Here is a 20,940-nt window from a genome sequence, read left to right as displayed (position 1 = left end):
CCGCAGCAAACAGTGAGCCAACAGTGAGCCACCTGCAAAGCACAGCACTGCTCAGAGTGCCTGGAGGGTAACCGTAGTTTTAGAGTGGCTCGGCTCAGCTGCGGACAGCCTAGTGAGATTTTACTCTTTTTTAATATTTAAACTAGTGTTGTGAAGAGGCAGTACGTTTCCTTTGTTCAGAATTAAGCAAATACAAAAGAGTATATTCGGTAGAAAGTCTCCCTCCTGTTCTCTTACATCCCTCCTTTTGCAACCAATGTTACTGGCTTGCTATATGTTTTCCGAAATAACTTGTACAGCAGATACATCTACGTATCCAGTTATTTTCTTCTCTTTTTACATAGTTGATGGTACATCAGACACACTGTTTTCCACTGCTTTCACAAAGGTGCCCAAGTTCTAAAGCATTTGTTCTTTTTGGCAGAGATTTGTTGTGGTTAAAAAATGTGTATATGTGTCAGATTTGAAGAGACGGTTTATTTTATTTTACTTTTATTTATTTTATTTTTTAAAGACATTTTTTAAATATTTATTTATTTATTTTGACAGGGAGCGAGCATGAGCGAATGTGGTTGGGGGGAGGGACAGAGAGAGAGGAGAGAGGATCCCAAGCACGTCCCATGCTGCCAACGCAGAGCCCGATGCAGGACTCGATCTCACAGAGCGTGAGATCATGACCTGAGCCAAAACCAAGAGTTGGTCAGACACTTAACTGACTGAGTAACCCAGTTGCTGCAAGAGATGGTTTATTTTAAAGTCTTAGGCCTTGTTTTAAGAATTGCTGTTGGTTGATGGGGCTCCTGGGTGGCTCAGTCGGTTAAGCGTCTGACTTTGGCTCAGGTCATGATCTCACAGTTCGTGAGTTCAAGCCCCACGTCAGGCTCTGTGCTGACAGCTCAGAGCCTCGAGCCTGCTTCAGATTCTGTGTCTCCCTCTCTCTCTGCCCTTCCCCACCCCACCCTTGCACGCTGTCTTTTTCTGTCTCTCAAAAAATAAACAAACAAACATACGTTAAAAAAAAAATTGCTGTTGGTTGCAAAATCTCAAAACAGACCAATGCTGTAAGGGAGGTGAGATTATGACTGTTATTTGAGGTCCAGTGTTAGTAATCATCATGTGTCCATTGTAATTTATGGTTTTCTCCCTTAGCTGGCCAAGAAATACCACCCAGACACAAACAAGGATGATCCCAAAGCCAAGGAGAAGTTCTCCCAGCTGGCAGAAGCCTATGAGGTAATGCGACGTACCTGTGTGTGCAGTTACTGTCATTCAGCTGTGTGGGTACATCACAGTGTGCTGCCCAGGGTAACCTGACATGTCATAAGGTCTGTTGTGAAGACTGTCCCCATACCAGATTACCTCCTTGAAGAAAAGATTCCCAGGTCTCCTGCTAGATCTCACTTGGAATCTCAGTAGGAAACGGTCTGATAATCTGTATTAACAGAGCTCCCAGGTCATCTGATTTATAGCCGGGTCTGGGAGCTCCTGGTTGGATTAATTAATTCCACACTTATTTGTTGACCCCCCTCCTTAGGGCATCTCTGTCTAGTGGGATGGTGCGTATTGTAAAAGTAGGAGGCCGCCCGTGAGGAACTTGAAATGTAGTCAGAGGGATGAAGTGCACACTGTGGCGGGCTGCTGAGCCGTTCCAGAGCGACCTTCCCAGACTTAGAGGGTCTGTAGGGACTCACGATACGTAGAGTATCGTGTACCTGCTGTATGAGTGTGCACATCCCCCAGCCATCTGAGAGTACGTCACAGACGCCGTATCTCTTTATTCTTCAGTACTCGAGTGTGAATTTTCTAAGACCAAGAACATTCTTTTACGTTAACCACAGTACACTTGTCAAAAGCAGGAAATGTAATGCTGATCCAGCACCCTTACCTGTACACACGGTGTGAACTTGTGCCGTGTCCTGGGGCTCGGGAGACCTGGTGGCGCCTGACCGCTGGGCCTTTTCCGGTAGGTGCTGAGTGACGAAGTGAAGAGGAGACAGTATGACACCTACGGCTCTGCGGGCTCGGACGCCGGCGCCTCCGGACAGAGCTACTGGAAAGGGGGCCCCACTGTCGACCCCGAGGAGCTCTTCAGGAAGATCTTCGGGGAATTCTCATCCTCTTCTTTTGGGGATTTCCAGAGTGTGTTCAGTCAGCCTCAGGAGGTAGGCTCCTTGTTTTAAAGAATCATTCACATTTTAGCCGCTCATTGTGAGGCAAACATTTTATGTGTCTTTTTCTCAAAAAAAAAAACAACAACAGAAAAAACACAAAAAAACCCCAAAGCATCTTCAATGGAATGATCTGGAGGCAGCCATTTTGGTAGGAAATAATTCCCATATTTAAGAAAAACCATGTAGGTAATCCTTTTTAGCTGTATGATTGCTTAATCAGGCAGCCTGAGGCGAAGGCTTTGAGGGTCCATGATTCGGGTGCATTTTGTCTGGAGCTTGCTGCATTATTGTAGAAGAGCTCGGTGCCGGAACGGAGACACAACACCAATTCTACCTCTTGCATATTTATTCCTAATAAGATGTTATCAGAGCTGAGAGAGGGAGCATGTTTTATGACTTAAATTATGTTTGGGGATCATTCGAGCTGTCTATAAGGACTATGTACAAATATTATCTGTGAACAGTTTGTTGAAAAGTACATTTTCACTTCAAACAAGCATTCCCTCTTGAAAATCCTGAGATGTAGGGCAGAGTCAGTCGAGTCCCATCCATTCCTACTTGTTAGAGGACAGGTGAGTTAAAAAATAAGTAGCTGGGTGAAGAGATGAACAGGTGGGGCATGGAGGATTTTTGGTGAAATTTCACATTTAGTGAAAGTCCTTTATGATTTTGTAACGACACACCCGTGTCATACATTTGTTCGGGCCCTTAGGAAATACACCACCAAGGGTGGGCCCTAAAGTGGAAGACGAGCTTTGGGGGACTCTGATGTGTCCATGTGGGTTCATCCTTGATAAAAAATGGACGTCCCGGGGACAGATGCTGACCCTGGTGGGGGCTGTGCATGTGTGGGGGCAGGGGGAGATCCTGATACCTCCCTCTCAATTTTATAAACGTGTAAAACCATCGTAAAGAATAAAGCCCAGTTTAAAAGAAGAGGTAACGTGAATGAAAACCGCTGACCATTGCCCTCCTTTACTTTCAAAGTGGAGGATCACTTTGGTAATTAACCAAAGATGACAGGCTGCCCTCTGACTTCTTTAGTACATCATGGAGCTGACGTTTAATCAGGCTGCCAAGGGGGTCAACAAGGAGTTCACCGTGAACATCACTGATACCTGCGAGCGGTGTGACGGCAAGGGGAACGAGCCTGGCACCAAGATGCAGAACTGCCATTACTGCGGCGGCTCCGGCATGGTGAGAGTGTGGCAGAGCCCCCCCCCCCCCCGCCCCGGCCTGGGATCCCTCGCCTCTGGCCCCCCCCACACCCCTTGCTGGCTCTTTTTCTACGCTCCTGTGGATAGCCTTGGAGAGTTATCTGGCAGTGCTTGGTGCTTTTGAGTGTCCGTGACTAGGTGGGACTGTTTTATCTAGATCTTTCTTTTCCCAAGAGTACTCTGTCTTGGTCAGTGATCCTGTGCTGTCTTCCCTGAAAATACACTTCCCTGAAAATTTTGGTAATTTGAAACCGTTGCTGGGGGGCGGGGGGTTTAAATTTTGCTTGAAGTGTAATCATTTTTTTCTTTTGGTAAGTTTTTATATAATACAAACATACAGAACAGTATAAAGAGCCACTCCCTTATTCCTTACCCAGATTCACCAGTTGTTAACATTCTGTCCCACTTGCACTGTCATATCTGTTGTGTATTTTCAAGGAACAAGAATGTTCTTTTATGCAACCACAGCACAGTTGTCACTATCAGGAAATTTAATGTTGCTAGAATACCATTTTCTGTACTCATTCTCATGTATTCACTTGTCCTTACAATGTCCTTTTTTTCCTGATCCAGGATCCATGCTGGGATTTTGCATAGTGTTTGGTTGTCATATCTTTTGTCTCCTTTAATCTGGGAACGGTTTCTCGGCCTTTCTTTTTCTTTATGACCTTGACATTTTTTAGGATTACAGGCCAGCTGTTTTGTAGAATGCCCTTTATTTGGGGTTCATCTGATATTTTCTCATGACCAGATTCAGATCACACATTTTTGGTGAAACGCCACAGAGGGGTAGTGCCCTTGACAGTGGATCACGTCAGGAGTCGTGAGGTGTCAGTTTGTCCCATTAGTGATGACGTGACATTGGATCATGAGTAGTTAGTTAAGATAGTGCCCACCAGGATTCTTCACTGTAAAGTTGTTAATTTTCCCTTTGAGGTTAATGAGGAAGTTGTGGTGAGGCACGTACTGACTTCTGAACTCCAGATCACCGCATTGATTGTAGGAGACTGAAAAATGGGGTGTACTGCCTCTCTATAAGCGTTCCTGAAACCTCTGGGAGCTGAGCAGTTACCTTTTAAAGAGAACAGTGCCCCTCTGATTACAACAGCGATTGCTGAGAAAACAAAAGAGAAACCTGACCACCCAGAGCAGCTAGTCTGGTCCCTGAGGCCACTACTGCCCTGTTCCTGAGGGCCATGTGGGAAGAAAGAGGGGGGCTGGGTTCTCCCTATCTTCCCCCGGCCTCCACCACTGGTGCCCCAGGAGTAAGGAGGCAGGCAGCCCCTGTTGCTGGTGTGGTCCTGCTCATTCTGTCCCCCCCCCCCCCACCGAGTGTCCTCTCCCCCATCCTCCCTGCGTACCCCCATCCTTCAGGGGCCTCTTGGCCCCCAGCCCCTCCCACAGCTGGCGGGGCCTTGTGGTCTGTGGCCACTACCCCCAGCTCCTCACTGGGTAGAAAGTGGTTACTTTTTTTGTTTAACCTAACTTCTTTGCACTGTTTGTTCATTTTGTTTTGTTTTTTTTAGAAAGTGGGAAGGGGGAGAGAGGGCGGGAGAGTGCGTGCACGAGTGGGCAGATGGACAGAGGGAGAGAGAGAATCCCAAGCAGGCTCCATACTCAGCACAGAGCCCAACAAGGGCTCCATAGGACGACCCTGGGATCATGACCTGAGCCAAAATCAAGTCAGATATTCACTTGACTGAGCCACCTAGGCGTCCCCCTGCCTGTTTTGTAAATTATCGAAAAGTACTTGTTCTGACACAACAGTCGGAGGAATACATAAAGAAAACGTCAGTAATCGCCCCTTGCCTGGACTCCCAAGTTCATAACTTGAGGTGTTCTTTCCACAACTCAGTCTCTGTCTCCATACAAAAAAATTTCTTTTTAAAGCAAAAACTTTCTAATGAGAGTATATTACACATACTCTTTGTTGTGCAACTTGCTTTGGTCTTTGATGTATCATGCCCATTCCTCCAGGCTGATGCATGCAGATCGCATTTTCCAACTTAATACTTAGGTTTCAGTGCTACAGGAAAACCCTCTACACATATGGCCTTCCATCTGATGCCTCTACTTTCTGTGACACAGACCTCCAAAGGTGGAATTGCTGGGACAAATAATCCTTACATTTAAAATGTCTCTAATTTAAAATTTATCATGTTTAAAAATGTACGTGTTTGTATTTGCACACGGTACAGAATTCTGAAGGAAAAAACGAAAGTACAGTGAAAAGTTAAGTGTTCCTCCCCAAGCCCCACCCCCTAATTGTTCCAGGCATCCTCCTTAGAGGCACAGCTCTAGTGACCTTCTTGTGTATCCTGCTTTAGACGGACACGCACATTTCAAGCCATCTGTATGGAGGTTCCAGTAACCCAAGGTAGCACTCTGTACATGGTGCTGCAGCGTTTGCTTCGGTTTTTACAACTCTGATCTCAGAAAGCATTTCTCACCCATGTGCAGTGTTCTGTTAATGTGGTTACACCATGATTTTTCAGGCAGCTCACTCCTGGTGGCCACCCAGGCTGCAAGGGACGTACGCTGTTGCACGAGTGTGGTCTGTAGGGCACAGCCCCACAGATGCACACACAGTTCTCATAGCTGCCAGAGTGTTTTCCACAAGTCTGTGACTGCATCATCTTGCATGACGTCTGCATCCTTTGGGAGAAAGGTCTGGGTCCCTGTGTTCTTAGGCAGTATGTTTTAGTGCGTGTTCACACAGAACACGAGTCTTTGATGAAACATTTCTCTGCCGTGCATTGTGTTCCCAGAGGCTTGGCCATTAGAGTTTACCTGTGTACTTAAGGGTTCCGTCCTTTTCGTCTCTTTATCAGGAAACCATAAATACAGGCCCCTTTGTGATGCGCTCCACGTGTCGGAGGTGTGGTGGCCGAGGCTCCATCATCACGACTCCCTGTGTCATATGCAGAGGAGCCGGACAGGCCAAGCAGAAGAAGAAAGTGGTGATCCCTGTGCCTGCCGGTGGGTCCTGGGCTCCTCCACGTACCGGGGCTGGGACAGCTGGGGCCTTTGTTTCCCTGTGATTGGGCTGTTGTAAAAGCTGTGGTGAAGGATCTGGAGCCCAGATTGGAGGGGGAACTGGAATCTCCTTGCGTTTTCCTCTCTGTACTAGTTGTCCTTAAAATCTACCCTTGCATGCCGCGTGGGCAGAAGGTACCTGACACACCCGCTCTACTCCCCTGTGGAGCTCCTCTACCTTCGTTCAATGAGGCCAGCATTGTCACTGTGGCCAGCCCTGTCTGCACCACTACCCCTTCCTCCTAGCCCCCAGGGGCCGCCTGTGACTGCTCTCGCCAGCTGGGTCTTGTTCCCAGGATGGACTTTCTGCAGGGCAGTCTGATCGTGTCACTTGTCCTGAAGCCTGTGCAGTGACTCCTGGGGTGAGAAATGCTACCTGTCTCAGCCCCTTCTGGCCTCTGCAGTCTCTCCTCTTGTTGCCTGCCCTGCGGCCTTCCTGATGTTCATGCCAGCTCTTCGAACGGGCCATAATGCCTCTAGACAGAGCCTTGCCATATGTCACTCCCTGTGTCTGAAGCTCACTTTGCACCTTCTTTTCTCAGCGGGTTAACTCTTCTCCCAGAGCTGCTAGCTTGAGTGTTGCCTCCCTAGAGCAGCTTCTGGAACTCTCCCTGTTCCTTAGATGTCCTTTGTCCTTGCTTCTACGAACACATTTCTATTTGTAATGATGCACTTGTTAGTGTTGTTATTTGGGCGATAGCTGTCTCCCCTACTAAATTCTAAACTCACCGACGTGCTACACGGACCTGGTAGGAGCAAGTAGGTGTCCAGGGAACTTGTATAAACGAATAGAAGGCGCTCTTGTTTGGGTATCACTTGCTGTACTTGCTCCTTTGAGAAGTTACACCCATTGGAGGTACTGTGGATAGTTGTGTTGTTCCTCATTAATAGGAATGGGTAAGGAAGTCAGTGGTTTGTAAATGGATTTAGGACAGGAACCTCCATGGGAGGTCCCCAAATAAATGTTCCCTTTTGAACTTTTGTTCTTACAGGAGTCGAAGATGGCCAGACGGTGCGGATGCCTGTCGGAAAAAGAGAAATTTTCATCACATTCAGGGTGGGTGCTCTGCTCGCACAGCTTCTTGGGCCCTTGCCCTTTTGCAGGGAGGTGGGCGCTCATGGGGGCGTGTCTAAGGGAAACAGTGGCCACCTCGGTGGGGTTATGAAACATGTATCATGTCAAGCCTTTGTGCTACGTTTGGACAGAACGGTTTCCTCAAGATTTTTGTAAGTCGGAAAACATAGGACACATAAAAATATAGAATGCATCTCTTTGTGATTGTTTTAAAAATTTACTTATTTTGAGAGAGACAGAGACCACACAAGTGGGAGAGGGGCAGAGAGACAGGGAGAGAGAATCCCAAGCAGGCTTTGCACTGCCAGCACAGGGCGCCTGATGCGGGGCTTGATCCCACGAAGCCATGAGATCATGACCTGAGCCGAAACCAAGAGTTGGATGCTCAACTGACTGAGCCACCCAGACCCCCCCTCCTTGTGATTTTAAATTTATGTATCAAATTGTTCGTGGGGGTGGTAAGGGCCAAAGGTGCAGTTTTACCTACTGTGTGCAGAGACAGACCTGGTTTCTGAGACAGGAGATGGTAAAGGAGATACAGTTCTTGTCCCCACATTTCTGCCGGGTGCCCCAGGAAAGCCATGTGAGTGCAGCAGGGGAAGGCACAGGCTGTGTGCAAGACACCCTCACTCATAATAGCAAGACACTGACGACAGTCTGCTGCCCTCGGATAAGAGAGTGAATGAGAGAACCGTGCTGTGGCCAGAGTGCCTCAGAGCAGCCACGGGAAGAAACCAGAGCCATACATTCAGCACAACTGAGACTTCTCAGTTACTTTGAGGGAAAGAAAGCAGATTGCGAGAGGATGCAGGGAGGGAGACTGTCTATAAACACTTTTAAAGCACGTGAGAGGGTGCTACATATTATTTGGGGACATGTACGTATGTGGGAATGAGACTGCTACATTCAGCATGGGGCCACTCTGGAGGGGGAGGAGCCAGGGGCTTCACTGCATCGCGATGTTTTATTACCTCCACTGGGTTGTGGGCGTTCTGCGTGTGTGATGTAATTTACTTTGCCTGTTCAAAAAATTTTTTCTTAGTGTTTTATTTATTTTTGAGAGAGGGACAGAATACCAGTGGGGGAGGGGCAGAGAGAGGATGTGTCCATCGTGAGACACAGAATCCCAGGCAGGCTCCAGGCTCTGAGCTGTCAGCACAGAGCCCGACACGGGTCTCAAACCCACGAACTGCAAGATCATGACCTGAGCTAAAGTCTGACGCTTAACCTACTGAGCCATCTAGGCGCCCCTACTTTTCCTGTTCATGCGTGTGTGAAATATTTTGTAATTTAAAACACAGATAAAAATACTGTAAAGCGTGAAGTGCTAGACGAGGAATCAAAGACAAAGGCAGCCAGCTGTCAGCCAGGCTCTCCAGTGGGCTTGGTGGGGGTTTCAGACCCTGCTCCCACCTGATAATAGACAAGAACAGAGAGAGGGGAAATCACTGCAAGGCAAGAAGTGTCTTTGAGGCCCCAAAAGTAGTGCTTGTGCATCAGAATCATTCCACTGCTGCCTGTCTGTCTTGAAGGTGGTTTGTACCAGATGACTGTCTGGAAAATAAACTGTGCCTTTGTAGATGTACTAATCTCTGTTTCCTTATACCTGCCAGTGGAGTAAGCTTTTTTTTTTTTTTTTTTAATGTTTAATAAGCCAATTTTACTTTTTTTAATTTGCCCCATTGGGACGGCTTGATCTGAGACCGACACTCTTGTGTCGCTATGTAGAAATGAATCTGACCTGTAACTCCCGGAGCCTGGGGTCATGTTCTGCTTTGGCGAAAGTACATCCTCTCCCTTGATATTGTGCTCTTCAGCAAAGAAGCAGCGTAGCGCACGCCAGACTCTGTGCCCAGGCTGCTGAGATGGGCTGTTGTCCAGTCTCGAGAAGGACTTCTGCACGCATGACCACATCTCTCCTGCTTGGACCGTAGGTGCAGAAAAGCCCCGTGTTCCGGAGGGACGGTGCAGACATCCACTCCGACCTCTTTATTTCCATAGCTCAGGCTCTTCTTGGGGGGACAGCCAGAGCGCAAGGCCTGTACGAGACAATTAACGTGACGGTAAGAGGCCGAGAACGTGTTGGCCACTCTTGTCCTTCGTTGCTATTTTTTTTTTTTTTTCCCCCTCTGTGAACCGGCTGAGAAGTGGCTAGAACCTGTGGCCGAGCAGCCTGTTGGAGACTCAGTGATGGGGTCTGGGGGAAGTAGAGGAATGTTAGGCCATTCCTTGGGTGTGAATCACAGACTGTAGACCCTGATGAAGGAATCACCAGTGAAGGCAGGTCCTGGGTCACATCCACGCCTCTGCTGGCACCAGGGAGCAGCCCCCGCACTGTGACCCTGTGTTGGCTTTGCCCCCTCCCAGGTCACACGCTCTGTGCTCCCTCACTCCTGCTGTGGGCTCAGCTTCCCGAACTGCCTGCCCCCACATGCTTGTTTTGGGCTCTGCTCCAGGTGGACCCCGGTTTAGCCAGCTTCCATGTGGATGTCTGGAAACCTGAATGGGAGTTCTTTCCAAGGAGTGAGTCTTAGTGTAGTGAAATGTTTCCATTTGAGCAACTGTAGACCAAGGAAAACCACAGATTTCTTTGCTTTATAGATTCCCCCTGGGATTCAGACAGACCAGAAGATTCGGATGAGTGGGAAAGGTATCCCCCGGATTAACAGCTACGGCTATGGAGATCACTACATTCACATCAAGATAAGAGTTCCAAAGTGCGTGCCCACGTAACCATGGTGAGGTCCGCCCAATCTCTGCATTTTCCCCACCCAGCAGGACCCGGTTTTGAGGGCTTTTTACCTGCCAGGCCTTATTCCGAGCCAGACCGCCCGGCCCGTTGTGGGTCCGCTGCCGTAAGCACTGAGGCTTGTGCCAGTTATTTCTACCTTACAGTCAGATGTGTCCTGCCCAGGTTCTCCATCTGCAAAGTGGGCATAATAAGGCCACCCTCATTAGTTGCTGGAAAACTGAATAATACCTAAGGAACACTTAGCCATGGCTGCTGTTGTTGGTTTTATCATTATTGCTCTCAGGGCACTGGGGGTCTCGTGGGAGACACGAATCTGTAACTGGATCATAGCACATGACGTCTCCGTTCTTTGGGAGAAAGGTTTGAGTCGAGTGCTGTGGCATCCAGGATAGGCATGGCTCACCCTGTTGGGGAGGGTGAGCGAAATTTCTGGCACTACTTTTTTTTTAATTAAAAGTTTTTTTTTATTTTGAGAGAGAGAGAGAGAGAGAGAATGAGCAGGGGAGTGGCAGAGAGAAGGGGACAGAGGATCTGAAGTGGGCTCGCGCAGACAGCAGAGAGCCCAACGTGGGGCTCGAACCCATGAACCATGAGATTATGACCTGAACGGAAGTCAGACGCTTAATCTACTGAACCACCTAGGTGCCCCCTGGTGCTCCTTTTAATTAGTTAACTTTCTACATACGACACTTATAGGAGCCCCTCCTCCCTCAACTTAAGGTATTTTAAGAGATTTTTGTTTTTTTGTTTTTTTGTTTTTTTTTTTTATCACGGTGCTTGGGTAGCTCAGTCAGTTAACTATCCAACTCTTGATTTTGACTCACGTCATGATCTCACAGTTCATGAGATCAAGGTCCTTGTCAGGGCTCTCTCTTTCCCTCTCTCTCTGTCCTTTTGTACATGCATGCACATGTGTGCTCTCTCTCAAACTAAATAAACAAAGAATTAAACATTTTTATTATCAAAGTATAATCGACTTACAGTGTTATATTAGTTTCAGGTGTACAACATATGTTGTATTCTGTACAACATAAAGATTCAACAGTTTGATATGTTATGCAGTGCTCACCATGATCAGTGTAATTCAGGTTTTCTTTATTGAAGCTTTGAGGGGGTGGCTCTTAGGTTTGGGGTGTGTGCCTCTGCCTTATTGTGTCCCCACATTTTCCACATGCTTACGTGGAAACCGGCCCAGCCCATCATTTAAAGGGTTGCCCAGAGGAAACACTCAATTTGCTCCACAGGAGACTCACAAGCCGGCAGCAGAGCCTGATCCTGAGCTACGCCGAGGACGAGACCGACGTGGAGGGGACGGTGAATGGTGTCACCAATACAAGCACGGGTAAGGTGGCAACACGTGGAAGGCCTCTCAGTCCTTGGAGGGTGCATGGTTCAGAAACACGTTGGGGTCTGCCCTTGCGGGGAGCATGACAGAGGGTCGCTGGGAGCCAGGAACAGCCTCCTGCTGGCCACTCTAACTTGCCCCGTGTGTGCAGAGGTCAGAGAGTGTCAGCTCGCCTCCTGCTGGAGGGCAGCTGTGTGTCTACGAGAGCTGTTCTGAGTTCTATCCGTGGTTCTGCCGCTTGCCCTGTGACCTTGGGCACATCCCCACATGAGATTCCTTGTAACAGCTTAAGGAGGAGACAGATTGGAAGGCTTTATGCAACCCTGACCCAGAATGCCTCCCCAAGATTTCAGAGTGTGTTGTAAGTGACAGCTACCAAACCCGTAAAAAAGCCAGTCGACTGAGCGCAAACCTGCCTGTGCACAGCAGGTCTAACTTTGAGTTCGTCCAGCAGCGAACAAATGCTGCGTTTACCCTGAGCTCGGATGTCAGGCTGTATCTATAGAGTGTTTTTAAATACTAGCTATTTGATACCAAAATGCTGGCAGGCACAGGCTGTGGTGATGGCCGCCTCTGTTGCAGCGCCTCTTCCCGTGGGAGGTGGGGGCCCTGCGGAGGAGATGATGGTCCTCCGCTGGTGGGGACTCGGCCCGGGATGGGGCGAGCTGCATGGTGAACTGGCCTCAGCTGCACAGGTGTTCCCCCCTTATATCATTCTGCTTGTGTGGGTCCTGGATGCCCCTCCCTTGTCCTCAGAGCCTGAATGGCACTAGGGAGTGTGTGGTCACTCGGGGCAGGCGGTGGATGTCCCCCGTGTCCTCAGAGCCCGAACGGCACTGGAGAGTGTGTGGTCCCTCAGAGCAGGTGATGGCAGCCAGGGGTGGGTTTCCAGGGAGGGAGGGCTGGTCTTGGAGCCTAGGGCTGGAGGTCCCAGCAGCAACTGCCTTTGCATGGACTTGCTGGGCTTCTGTGGAGTCCAGGGGGCCAAGTCGTCTGTGACAAAGCAGCCACCACAAAGCCTGTCGGGAGCCTGACCAAACATGGAAAGGTTTGGTACCAGGATTTCTTACACTCTTGTTACAGCCCTTGTACTGAAAAGTGGAAAGAGCCGTTCCACGTAATTGTAGTTGTGCTTCCTGAATTGCAAATGTTCCTAGTCACCTGGCAGGGGAGATTTTCCTCCTCTCCCAACCACGGGAGAACTTGAGGTCGGCCCTGTGAGTCGTGACGCGGGCCTTGTTCACTAGATTAGAACATTGGTGTTTTTGTTAAACTCTTTTCTGGTAGTTTAACTTGAGAGTGGATCATACAGTCAGCTTATGGGTATCCTTTGAACCCTCGTGACTTCTGTGGTTCCTTGTCCTCATAGCTAGTTCCCCGCCCTCATTCAGCCTGGATTTATTGGGAACCTCTGGTGTGCCAGACACTTTGTCACTTCTTCCCTTTAAATTTTTATTGACATAATTTTGTTGAGCATAGTTTAACTTTGATGCATGAATTGAGCGCATTTCTGAAAAGTTGTTGTAAAGTGACGTAGTACGCCAAATTATTTTTTCCCTACTCACTTTCATTGTCATTTCAGAGCTGTGTTCTCATGGGAAATTTGGCTCCCAGATGTAATTTTTTTTTTAATGTTTATTTTTGAGAGAGAGAGAGAGAGAGAGAGAGAGGCCGAGTGTAGGTGGGGGAGGAGCAGAGAGAGGAGGAGACACAGAATCTGAAGCAGGCTCTAGGCTCTAAGCCGTCAGCACAGAGCCCAACTCACAAACTGCAAGATCTCAAACTCACAAACTGCAAGATCATGACCTGAGCCGAAGTCAGACACTTAACCCACTGAGCCGCCCAGGGGCCCTGGACATAATTTTTTAAATAGCATTTAAGAATCTTAGAATTGGCTTCAAAGAATGCTGCCCAGACATGGTTAAATTTCATTATACTGTGACGACAGTTATTTTTGCAACCTGCGTGTGAAAATATGACTGTACTTATAATTCTCATTTCCTGACAACCTCACTAACAGTGGGTCATATTTATTTAAGTAGAGTCTGAATCTCTTATTTCAAGCATTTAACAAAACTTAAACTGAAGTTATGTTAGAAACAGTTATGTTCAGGGGCGCCTGGGTGGCTCAGTCGGTTAAGCGGCCGACTTCGGCTCAGGTCATGATCTCACGGTCCGTGAGTTCAAGCCCCGCGTCAGGCTCTGTGCTGACAGCTTGGAGCCTGGAGCCTGTTTCACATTCTGTGTCTCCCTCTCTCTCTGACCCTCCCCCGTTCATGCTCTGTCTCTCTCTGTCTCAAAAATAAATAAACGTTAAAAAAAATTTTTAATAAAAAAAAGAAACAGTTATGTTCAGGTATCATTGCTTCGTGGAATAAAGTGTTACTCAGATCACTTTTTTTTTTTTTTTTTTTGAGACAGAGACAGACTATGAGCAGGGGAGGGGCAGAGAGAGAGGGAGACACAGAATCTGAAGCAGGCTCCAGGCTCTGAGCTGTCAGCACAGAGCCCGATACGGGGCTCGAACTCACGGACCATGAGATCATGACCTGAGCCGAAGTCGGACGCTCACCGACTGAGCCACCCAGGAGCCCCTCAGATCACTTTTTTAGTAGCCTCCAAATACACGTGAGTCAGGGAGCCCTCAGAACCTGATAGGAGCTGTCAGGTACAAACTGATTTCTGGGCGTCTATACTTTCATTAGGGAAAAGGGCACCTGAAGGGCATTTGGAGTAGATATAATTACATAGGAAACTGACCCAAAAGGTTTGGGGAATTTAATATCCCTTGCTTATTTTTGGTCCCTAGTACAGCTGGTGAAAACCTTAACAGCTGACCCTTGCTTCTTCCCCATTCTGTGAATCAGAAAGTCCAGAAAGACACCGTGCACTCAGGGACTCTCAGTACTCAGGGCTGAGCATAGAAGACACAGGGAGTTGGCAAAGTCTATTATTGCAAGACTGAGTTAGAAACAGTGTGGCTCAGGGTTTGTGCTTCTTGGTCCTCGTTAACTCTTGGTGACAGTACACATACATTTACCTGGAGATGTAGAAAGCAGTTCCAGAGCTCACTGTCTGGGAATCCCACCTGCCGTTTCTCCTCTCCGACAGAGTTGGCAGCGTTGACCTTCACACAGGGTGCTGGCAGGAGGAAGATGAAGGAAAAGACAAAATTTTAGTAGAACGAGAGGTACTTTGCTGGCTCAGCCTGTGTGTGTAGCGGCTCAGGGAGTCAGGCTGTGTGTATAGACTTGCACCTCCACCTGCAGGGCGGCCCCGGTCCCCAGAAGTCAGGTCCTGGAGTCCTCTCGGTCTCTGTTTCTTCAAACATACGTTCCTTTAGCATTTGTTACGTGCTAAGAGATGACACACAGAGAGACAGAGTCCGTGCCGTCATCCAGCTTATAGATAACGGGAGAAGACAGCAAGCATTGAGTCCCAGATACGTGCTGAACCCTTCTCTTAAGAGAAGCTTGTGCCGATGGAAAAAAACATTTTGGCCCAAAAAGGTGGCCCATATTCCTGGGATGATTGTTACTCTTCCCCTGGGATCACAGTATAAACAGCTCTCAGGCAGCTCTAACTTGCAATCCCTGCCTAATAAGTTGGCGTGTTTCTTCTTTGAATCCCCCAACACTTGCCATGGCACCTGGCACGGGGCTGGTTCACAGGAAATGTTGACTGAGTTTATTTGAATTCGTTTTTCTCATGTCGCTGGGAGATACTCTGAGAGATGGGAGTACAAGCTCTTCCCCAGGAGAGAAGAGACCTGTGGCCTCAGGCTGGACCTCTGTGTTGGCTGAGCAGCCCCTCTGGGTGTGGTCACCTTCTGAAGGTGTAGACTAGAAATGGTCATGTAGTGCCCATTCAGCTGGAGTGGGCATTTCCTCTTTATTCTAAAGGCACAAGTGACATGCTGGCTGTATTTAAAGAAGCTTTAGAAGCACAGTGCCTTTGTTTGTATCCTGTCCTGAGACCAGAAGGCATCTGAGTGTCCGCGACATCCGTAAGGACACATCCCTCCTCCTGTCCTAGGTTAGAAAAACAGTGTGTATATAGACTTTGTCATCTATGTGTGTAGTTTATCCTGACATTTGGTTCAGAATTTTAAATTTAGCGCTTATAGCCTTTGATGTCCCTGCCAGTAAACCTTATTCCTGAAGGAGTCCTTTTATCCAGATTTAAAATAGAGATAAGACCTGAGTTCCTGGTGGTAGGGGGTGATCTGGCATGTTTGCATTTTGTTGTTTTATTTTTGTTGTTGTGAATCATTAACCTGTTAACTGGTTGCTTATTCTGGGGCCTTTGGCCACTGTGGCTCACATACCTGTAGCCATGGGGGCATCACCGTTTCCCACCTTCTGGATGATGATGACAGCAGAGTTGTGGGGAGGAGGGTGACGGCAGTCTGAGTTTCTGTGCCCTGTGTGACTCGTAGTTAACAGCTTGGCAACGGACGAGGCAAGGCCCCACTCTGCCCTTATCATCTGTTTTTTTTTTTTTTTTTTTTTCAACATTTATTTATTTTTGGGACAGAGAGAGACAAAGCGTGAACAGGGGAGGGGCAGAGAGAGAGGGAGACACAGAATCGGAAACAGGCTCCAGGCTCTGAGCCATCAGCCCAGAGCCCGACGCGGGGCTCGAACCCACAGACCGCGAGATCGTGACCTGGCCGAAGTCGGACGCTTAACCGACTGCGCCACTCAGGCGCCCCTGCCCTTATCATCTGTAAAGGCTTGGGAAAATTACTTCAGCTCTCCAGGCCTCAGCTTTACCATCTGTAAGTTGGAAATGATAGCAGCCTGTATTTCATAGGGTTCTTACGTGATTAAATGAGATCACGTAGGTAAAGCATTTGACACAGTACGTGGCACACGTTAAAAGCTCCGTCAGCTCTAACTCATAGTGACGCATGCGCACGCACAAAGGTCTGCCATTCCCAGAGCAAGGGCACGATAAAATCAGTCCGTGCTCTCCTCTCCTGTGTCCAGGGAGGCCCAGGAGTGATGGGAAATTTCTGGTTTGCGGGTTGCTTTGTATGAGGAGGCTCTTTGTTACTTAAGCCATCACGTCAGAACGGGGGATGTGAGGGACTAAGGGAAGGCACACATGGCCTTGCAACCTGTGGCGGTGGGTACCTCTCACGGGGATCTGCTCTGGTGACTCTGCAGTGCCTGGGGTCCTCTGCTGGGGAACCCTGGGAGTCGGGGATCACTCAGCCACCTTGACTTTGGTGATAGCTCACACCTTGGTTAGCATATCCTTGTTTGGGGCTATTGCTCTCTCTGAAGACGTTTCTGAGCTCTGAGAGCATGCCAGGTCCACGAGACTGCCCAGGGTGCTGTACCCAGGGGCGACTCCACCCACCCCTGCTTGGAGCCTGGTGCCCAGAGCTTTGGGCCTCTTACTGATGAAGGCATCTTTTTTCTTTTTTCAATTAAAAAAAAAAATGTTTATTTATTTTTGAGAGAGAGTGCGGGGGGGAGAGGAGCAGAAAGAGAGGGAGACACACAATCCCAAGCAGGTTCTAGGTTCTGAGCTGTCAGCACAGAGCCCGATGTGGGGCTTGAATCCACAGACCGTGAGATCATGACTTGAGCTGAAGTTGGACGCTTAACTGACTGAGCCACCCAGGCGCCCCTCACTAATGATGGCATTTTAGACTGAGATCTTGGGAACCGTGATCCTTTTTTACTGCGCTATGCACTGTACTTGGCATATACAACCTAGCATGTTAGAAACGTGCCCTGTGCTGAGTACAGGAGCTCATGGCAGAAGCTTGTCCTGCCTGCCTAGTGGTTGGCAGATCTTGAAAAGGACAGATTTATGTAGCAGAGTTGATCTCCATAATCTCAGCTTGGGCCCTGAAAAAATGCAAGTAGCTTCCCTGTTTCTAGGGCATGTAGGGTCACATGCCCTTGACGGGGAGTTTGCCCAGGGACGCATAGGGTGCCCAACTGCTGTTGTTACAGGGAAGAAGTGCACGTGTCGTGGGATTCCACAAGGCAGCGAGTCCCTTCCCTGGGTGTCCCAGAGACCCCAGGTGCACACGTACGGAGCGTGGAAGCTGGTCATTTGGTCTTGGTACGTGTTCTTCACCTGCTTGGAGTCAGTGACTTGGTTGTTAGGATTTTGGGCTCTGGCCCTCGCTGCTTGTGTTTGAACTCCATTCTCCCCACCACCTACCGGCTCTGAGACCTTGGGCAAACTATCTAATATAACTCTCTCTGTGCTTTTGTGGTTTCTGTTGTTGTTGTTTTGTTTTTTAATGTGTGAAATTTGTGTGTAAAGGATTGAGTGAGCTACTGTGGGATCTGCGTGGCCTGACCTGGAAGGCATGTGGCACTTGGCAGTTGTTACAGTTGTTCAGGTGGAGTTAGCTGGTCACTGTCCTTCTCTCTGTCTTGTTTCCCTGTTGTGGGTCAGTGACTTGAGGAGCAGTTGGGATACACTAAATAAAGCACTGAGCGGCCCTTCTGCTTCAGTCATCTAACAGGCGAGGCCACGTTGGCTGACCTGGGAGCCACCCCCTCCCCTCTCGGGGTGGTGCTTGTTGGCTTCTTGAGTGGCAAGCCCCTGGGTGGCCAGTGTGGGTAGGCGGGGCCAGGGATGGGACTCCTGGAGGTGGCTCCCTTGACCCCAGTTCTTTCTGCTGTTTGTGCCCAGGTGGCAGGACCATGGATAGCTCCGCAGGAGGCAAGGCTAGGCCTGAGGCTGGGGAGGACAAGGAGGGATTCCTTTCCAAACTTAAGAAAATGTTTACCTCCTGATATCCCAGCCGAGGTAGGAAAACCCCGAGGTTTCTTCCCCCTTTGTTTCCCTCTGTGCACTAACTCTGTTTTCCTTCACCTTAACCAATATCATACCCCCGTCTCCCTGCTCCCAGGCTTGGAAGGGTTGCCAGTGTAAGTGTGGCGTATCTGGCTTCACTCAGAGCCAGGCCTCCCGGCCCGTGGAGAGGCCTGAATCAGGGCAGGGTGGTGGCGTTGGCCGGCGGTGCTGGGTGGAACCAGACTGCAGCGGCCGGCCTTCTGCCATGTCCACTTCTGCAGAGGTTGCACGGGGGGCTGCCTCACAGTCCTCCTTCCACCAGCTTCCAGGGGGGCCGCGTACCACACTGGTGGGAACCAGGCTGCCCACAGTCACAGAGGGCAAGTCACAGCAGAGCCAGGCCTAGAACTCAGACCCCCCTCACCCCCCGGCCTCCTGTGGAGTCATGTTCCCTGCCTGGGAGCCGCAGGGCCGTGTAAACCTCAGGGGGCTGCCACAAGTTGTGCTCGCTCACTGTGGTGTCTCGGGACTCACTCTTCTCTTGTTCTGGTCCCTGGTGCCTGGGACTCCTCGTGCAGCTCCTTCCCAAGGATGACAGAAGCTCACCCGCAGGGCGTCTTCTTCCTGCAGTGCTAGTGAACTGTGACCATTTGTGTCTTGGCTCAGGAAAACGGTCCACTGGGAACTAGGCCGGGAGCAGCAGCCCCTCCGTGTGGCCAGGGCCCTGGAAGGATTCCGGAACAGCAACACTGCGCCCTTGCCTGCAGAGGCCCTGGACCACCTTGGCGACAGCAAAACCATGTGACAACACACCTCTCCACGGACTAGTCATAGGGGACAGCCCCTGGGCAGTAGGGCGTGGCACCCATAAGGGATGGTGGAAGTTTCCTGTCCATGGGTAGGTAACTTGGCCTCTTCTAGCTCAGGCAGAGTAAAACAACTGGACATTTCTTGCAGAGCTAAAACTCTAATTTGGAATCAAAAGTGGTGGAGATATTAGTTAAAGAATTAAAGGCCATGCTTACAGCTTAAAAATGAAGCCTTAAGCTGCACTGAGTCATGAAGTGATTAATTTCCCTCTCAGCAAACCTCCGGGAGCTTCTGGAATGAGTCTTTTCTGCCAGATTGTCTTTTTGAGGAACCTGGAGCTTGCACGCCCCACAGTGTCCTCCACCCCTCAGCCAGGACACCCTGTGCTCTTGTCGGAGTTTATGTCCCAAAGATCCCAAACAGCTGGAAGTAGGCGCCTTGGGGCCTGGGGACGCACGTACCAAGGGGGTCCCCAAAGATGTCATTCCTGACCATATGGGCCGAGATCTTTATCAGGACGGATAGTCCTTCCTTCCACCCTGTGTGGGGTGGCTTCTCATCCCTGACTGTTGAGTTCTGTTGTCCTGGGGCAGGCGTTAAGGGGGACTCTTGCCCTTCTGCTCAACCCCAGATGGTCACAGCTACAGCCCAGGGCCGACTAACAGCCTGTCACCCCAGAGGCCTGCCCCTCTGCCTGCCAGTGGCTTGGTTCTCACCACTCACATTGCTGACATCGGTTTTTAGAAGTGTGTGTAAACTACTCAGTGCTGAGAACTGCTGTTGTCTCTATAAATATGTTTGTTCAGAAAAGGAAAGCACAGTCTGAGAGGTTGAAGGTTTCACCGTCCAGCCAGAGCAAAACACACTGTCCCCAGTCTCAGCTTGTAGGGTGTGCGGGCTCCACATGCTTCCAGATCCTCCCACTGGTAAGACAGGCTAATGGAGAAGGCTTACAAATAGTTTCCTTTTTGTTTTCCTTCATAATTTACAAAATAAAGCATCTATTACTGTGATCTAAGAATGTAAAATGATTCTGTATCCATGTAAATAAGATTACTGCAAAAAGTTATTTAAAGCCTAAATTGTGGTCATATTCTTATTTGAAAGAGTTCAAACTGCTTTTCACAGGGGGCTCAGCAGTGGGGTTGCTGATGTTCGTCTACACATGGGGGCCATCCCGCGTTACCTCTGGCCTTCCTGGGGCCGCTCCCATCCACTGAGTCACTCCAGCCCAAGAGCACACGCGCCATGATGGCCACATGGTGCTCTGACAAACGCTGACCCTCCAAGATCCCAGTGCGGGGGGGGGGGGGGGGGGCTTTCCATGAGACTATGCTTATTTGATTGAATGTTCTGGAATTCTCGGCGTGTAACTTTCTTTGGGGGCCACGAGAAGATGTGCAGTGTTGGCCTACTTGGGGCCCTGCATGTCACTGTCTTCCTCACTAGATTTTTTTTTTCTCCTCCATTATTTTCAGAGGAATGTTGTTGTTGTTGTTGTTGTTGTTTTGCATTGAAGTTTTTGCTGATTGTAGTTTAACTGGTTTGGGCTCCCAGCAGAGGCTGTCCCACAGAAGCCCTGATGGCTGCACAGCTGCAGTGACCCTGAGCACATAGCTCAGACCCATCCCAGGGTTCCAGGCTGTGCACATGAGGTGTGAGAGCACTTGCTGGGCCGGGTGAAGACGTTGGGGAAGACCTTGTGGGCACAAAGAGGCTGCACGGTGACTTCGTGCCAGCATCAGATGCTTCTCCCTTCACCA

At 49.3% G+C, this 20,940-nt stretch overlaps 1 protein-coding gene across 4 annotated transcripts in view; it reads left to right on the top strand.

The window, feature by feature from the left end:
* DNAJA3 (DnaJ heat shock protein family (Hsp40) member A3) overlaps positions 1-20,259 on the top strand; it is a 29,901-nt gene extending 9,642 nt beyond the window's left edge. The window contains exons 3-12 of one of the 4 annotated variants that reach the window (XM_006942386.5): positions 1,150-1,233; positions 1,968-2,162; positions 3,216-3,368; positions 6,220-6,367; positions 7,417-7,481; positions 9,434-9,562; positions 10,101-10,216; positions 11,496-11,593; positions 18,263-18,379; positions 19,034-19,159. In XM_006942386.5, coding sequence (XP_006942448.3) covers positions 1,150-1,233; positions 1,968-2,162; positions 3,216-3,368; positions 6,220-6,367; positions 7,417-7,481; positions 9,434-9,562; positions 10,101-10,216; positions 11,496-11,593; positions 18,263-18,366 — 1,092 coding nt within the window. In that variant the 3' untranslated portion in view covers positions 18,367-18,379; positions 19,034-19,159. Of the gene's footprint in view, positions 1-1,149; positions 1,234-1,967; positions 2,163-3,215; positions 3,369-6,219; positions 6,368-7,416; positions 7,482-9,433; positions 9,563-10,100; positions 10,217-11,495; positions 11,594-18,262; positions 18,380-19,033 lie in introns of all 4 variants that reach the window. The other 3 variants (XM_006942387.5, XR_002738824.2, XM_023246363.2) reach the window with 3 other exon arrangements.
* The last annotated feature ends 681 nt before the right edge of the window (positions 20,260-20,940 follow it).

This window comes from Felis catus, chromosome E3 (genome assembly GCF_018350175.1).
Source record: "Felis catus isolate Fca126 chromosome E3, F.catus_Fca126_mat1.0, whole genome shotgun sequence".
Taxonomy (NCBI): Eukaryota; Metazoa; Chordata; class Mammalia; order Carnivora; family Felidae; genus Felis; species Felis catus.
Note: the sequence above shows the minus strand (reverse complement) of the source record. Positions and strands in the feature narration are given on the sequence as shown.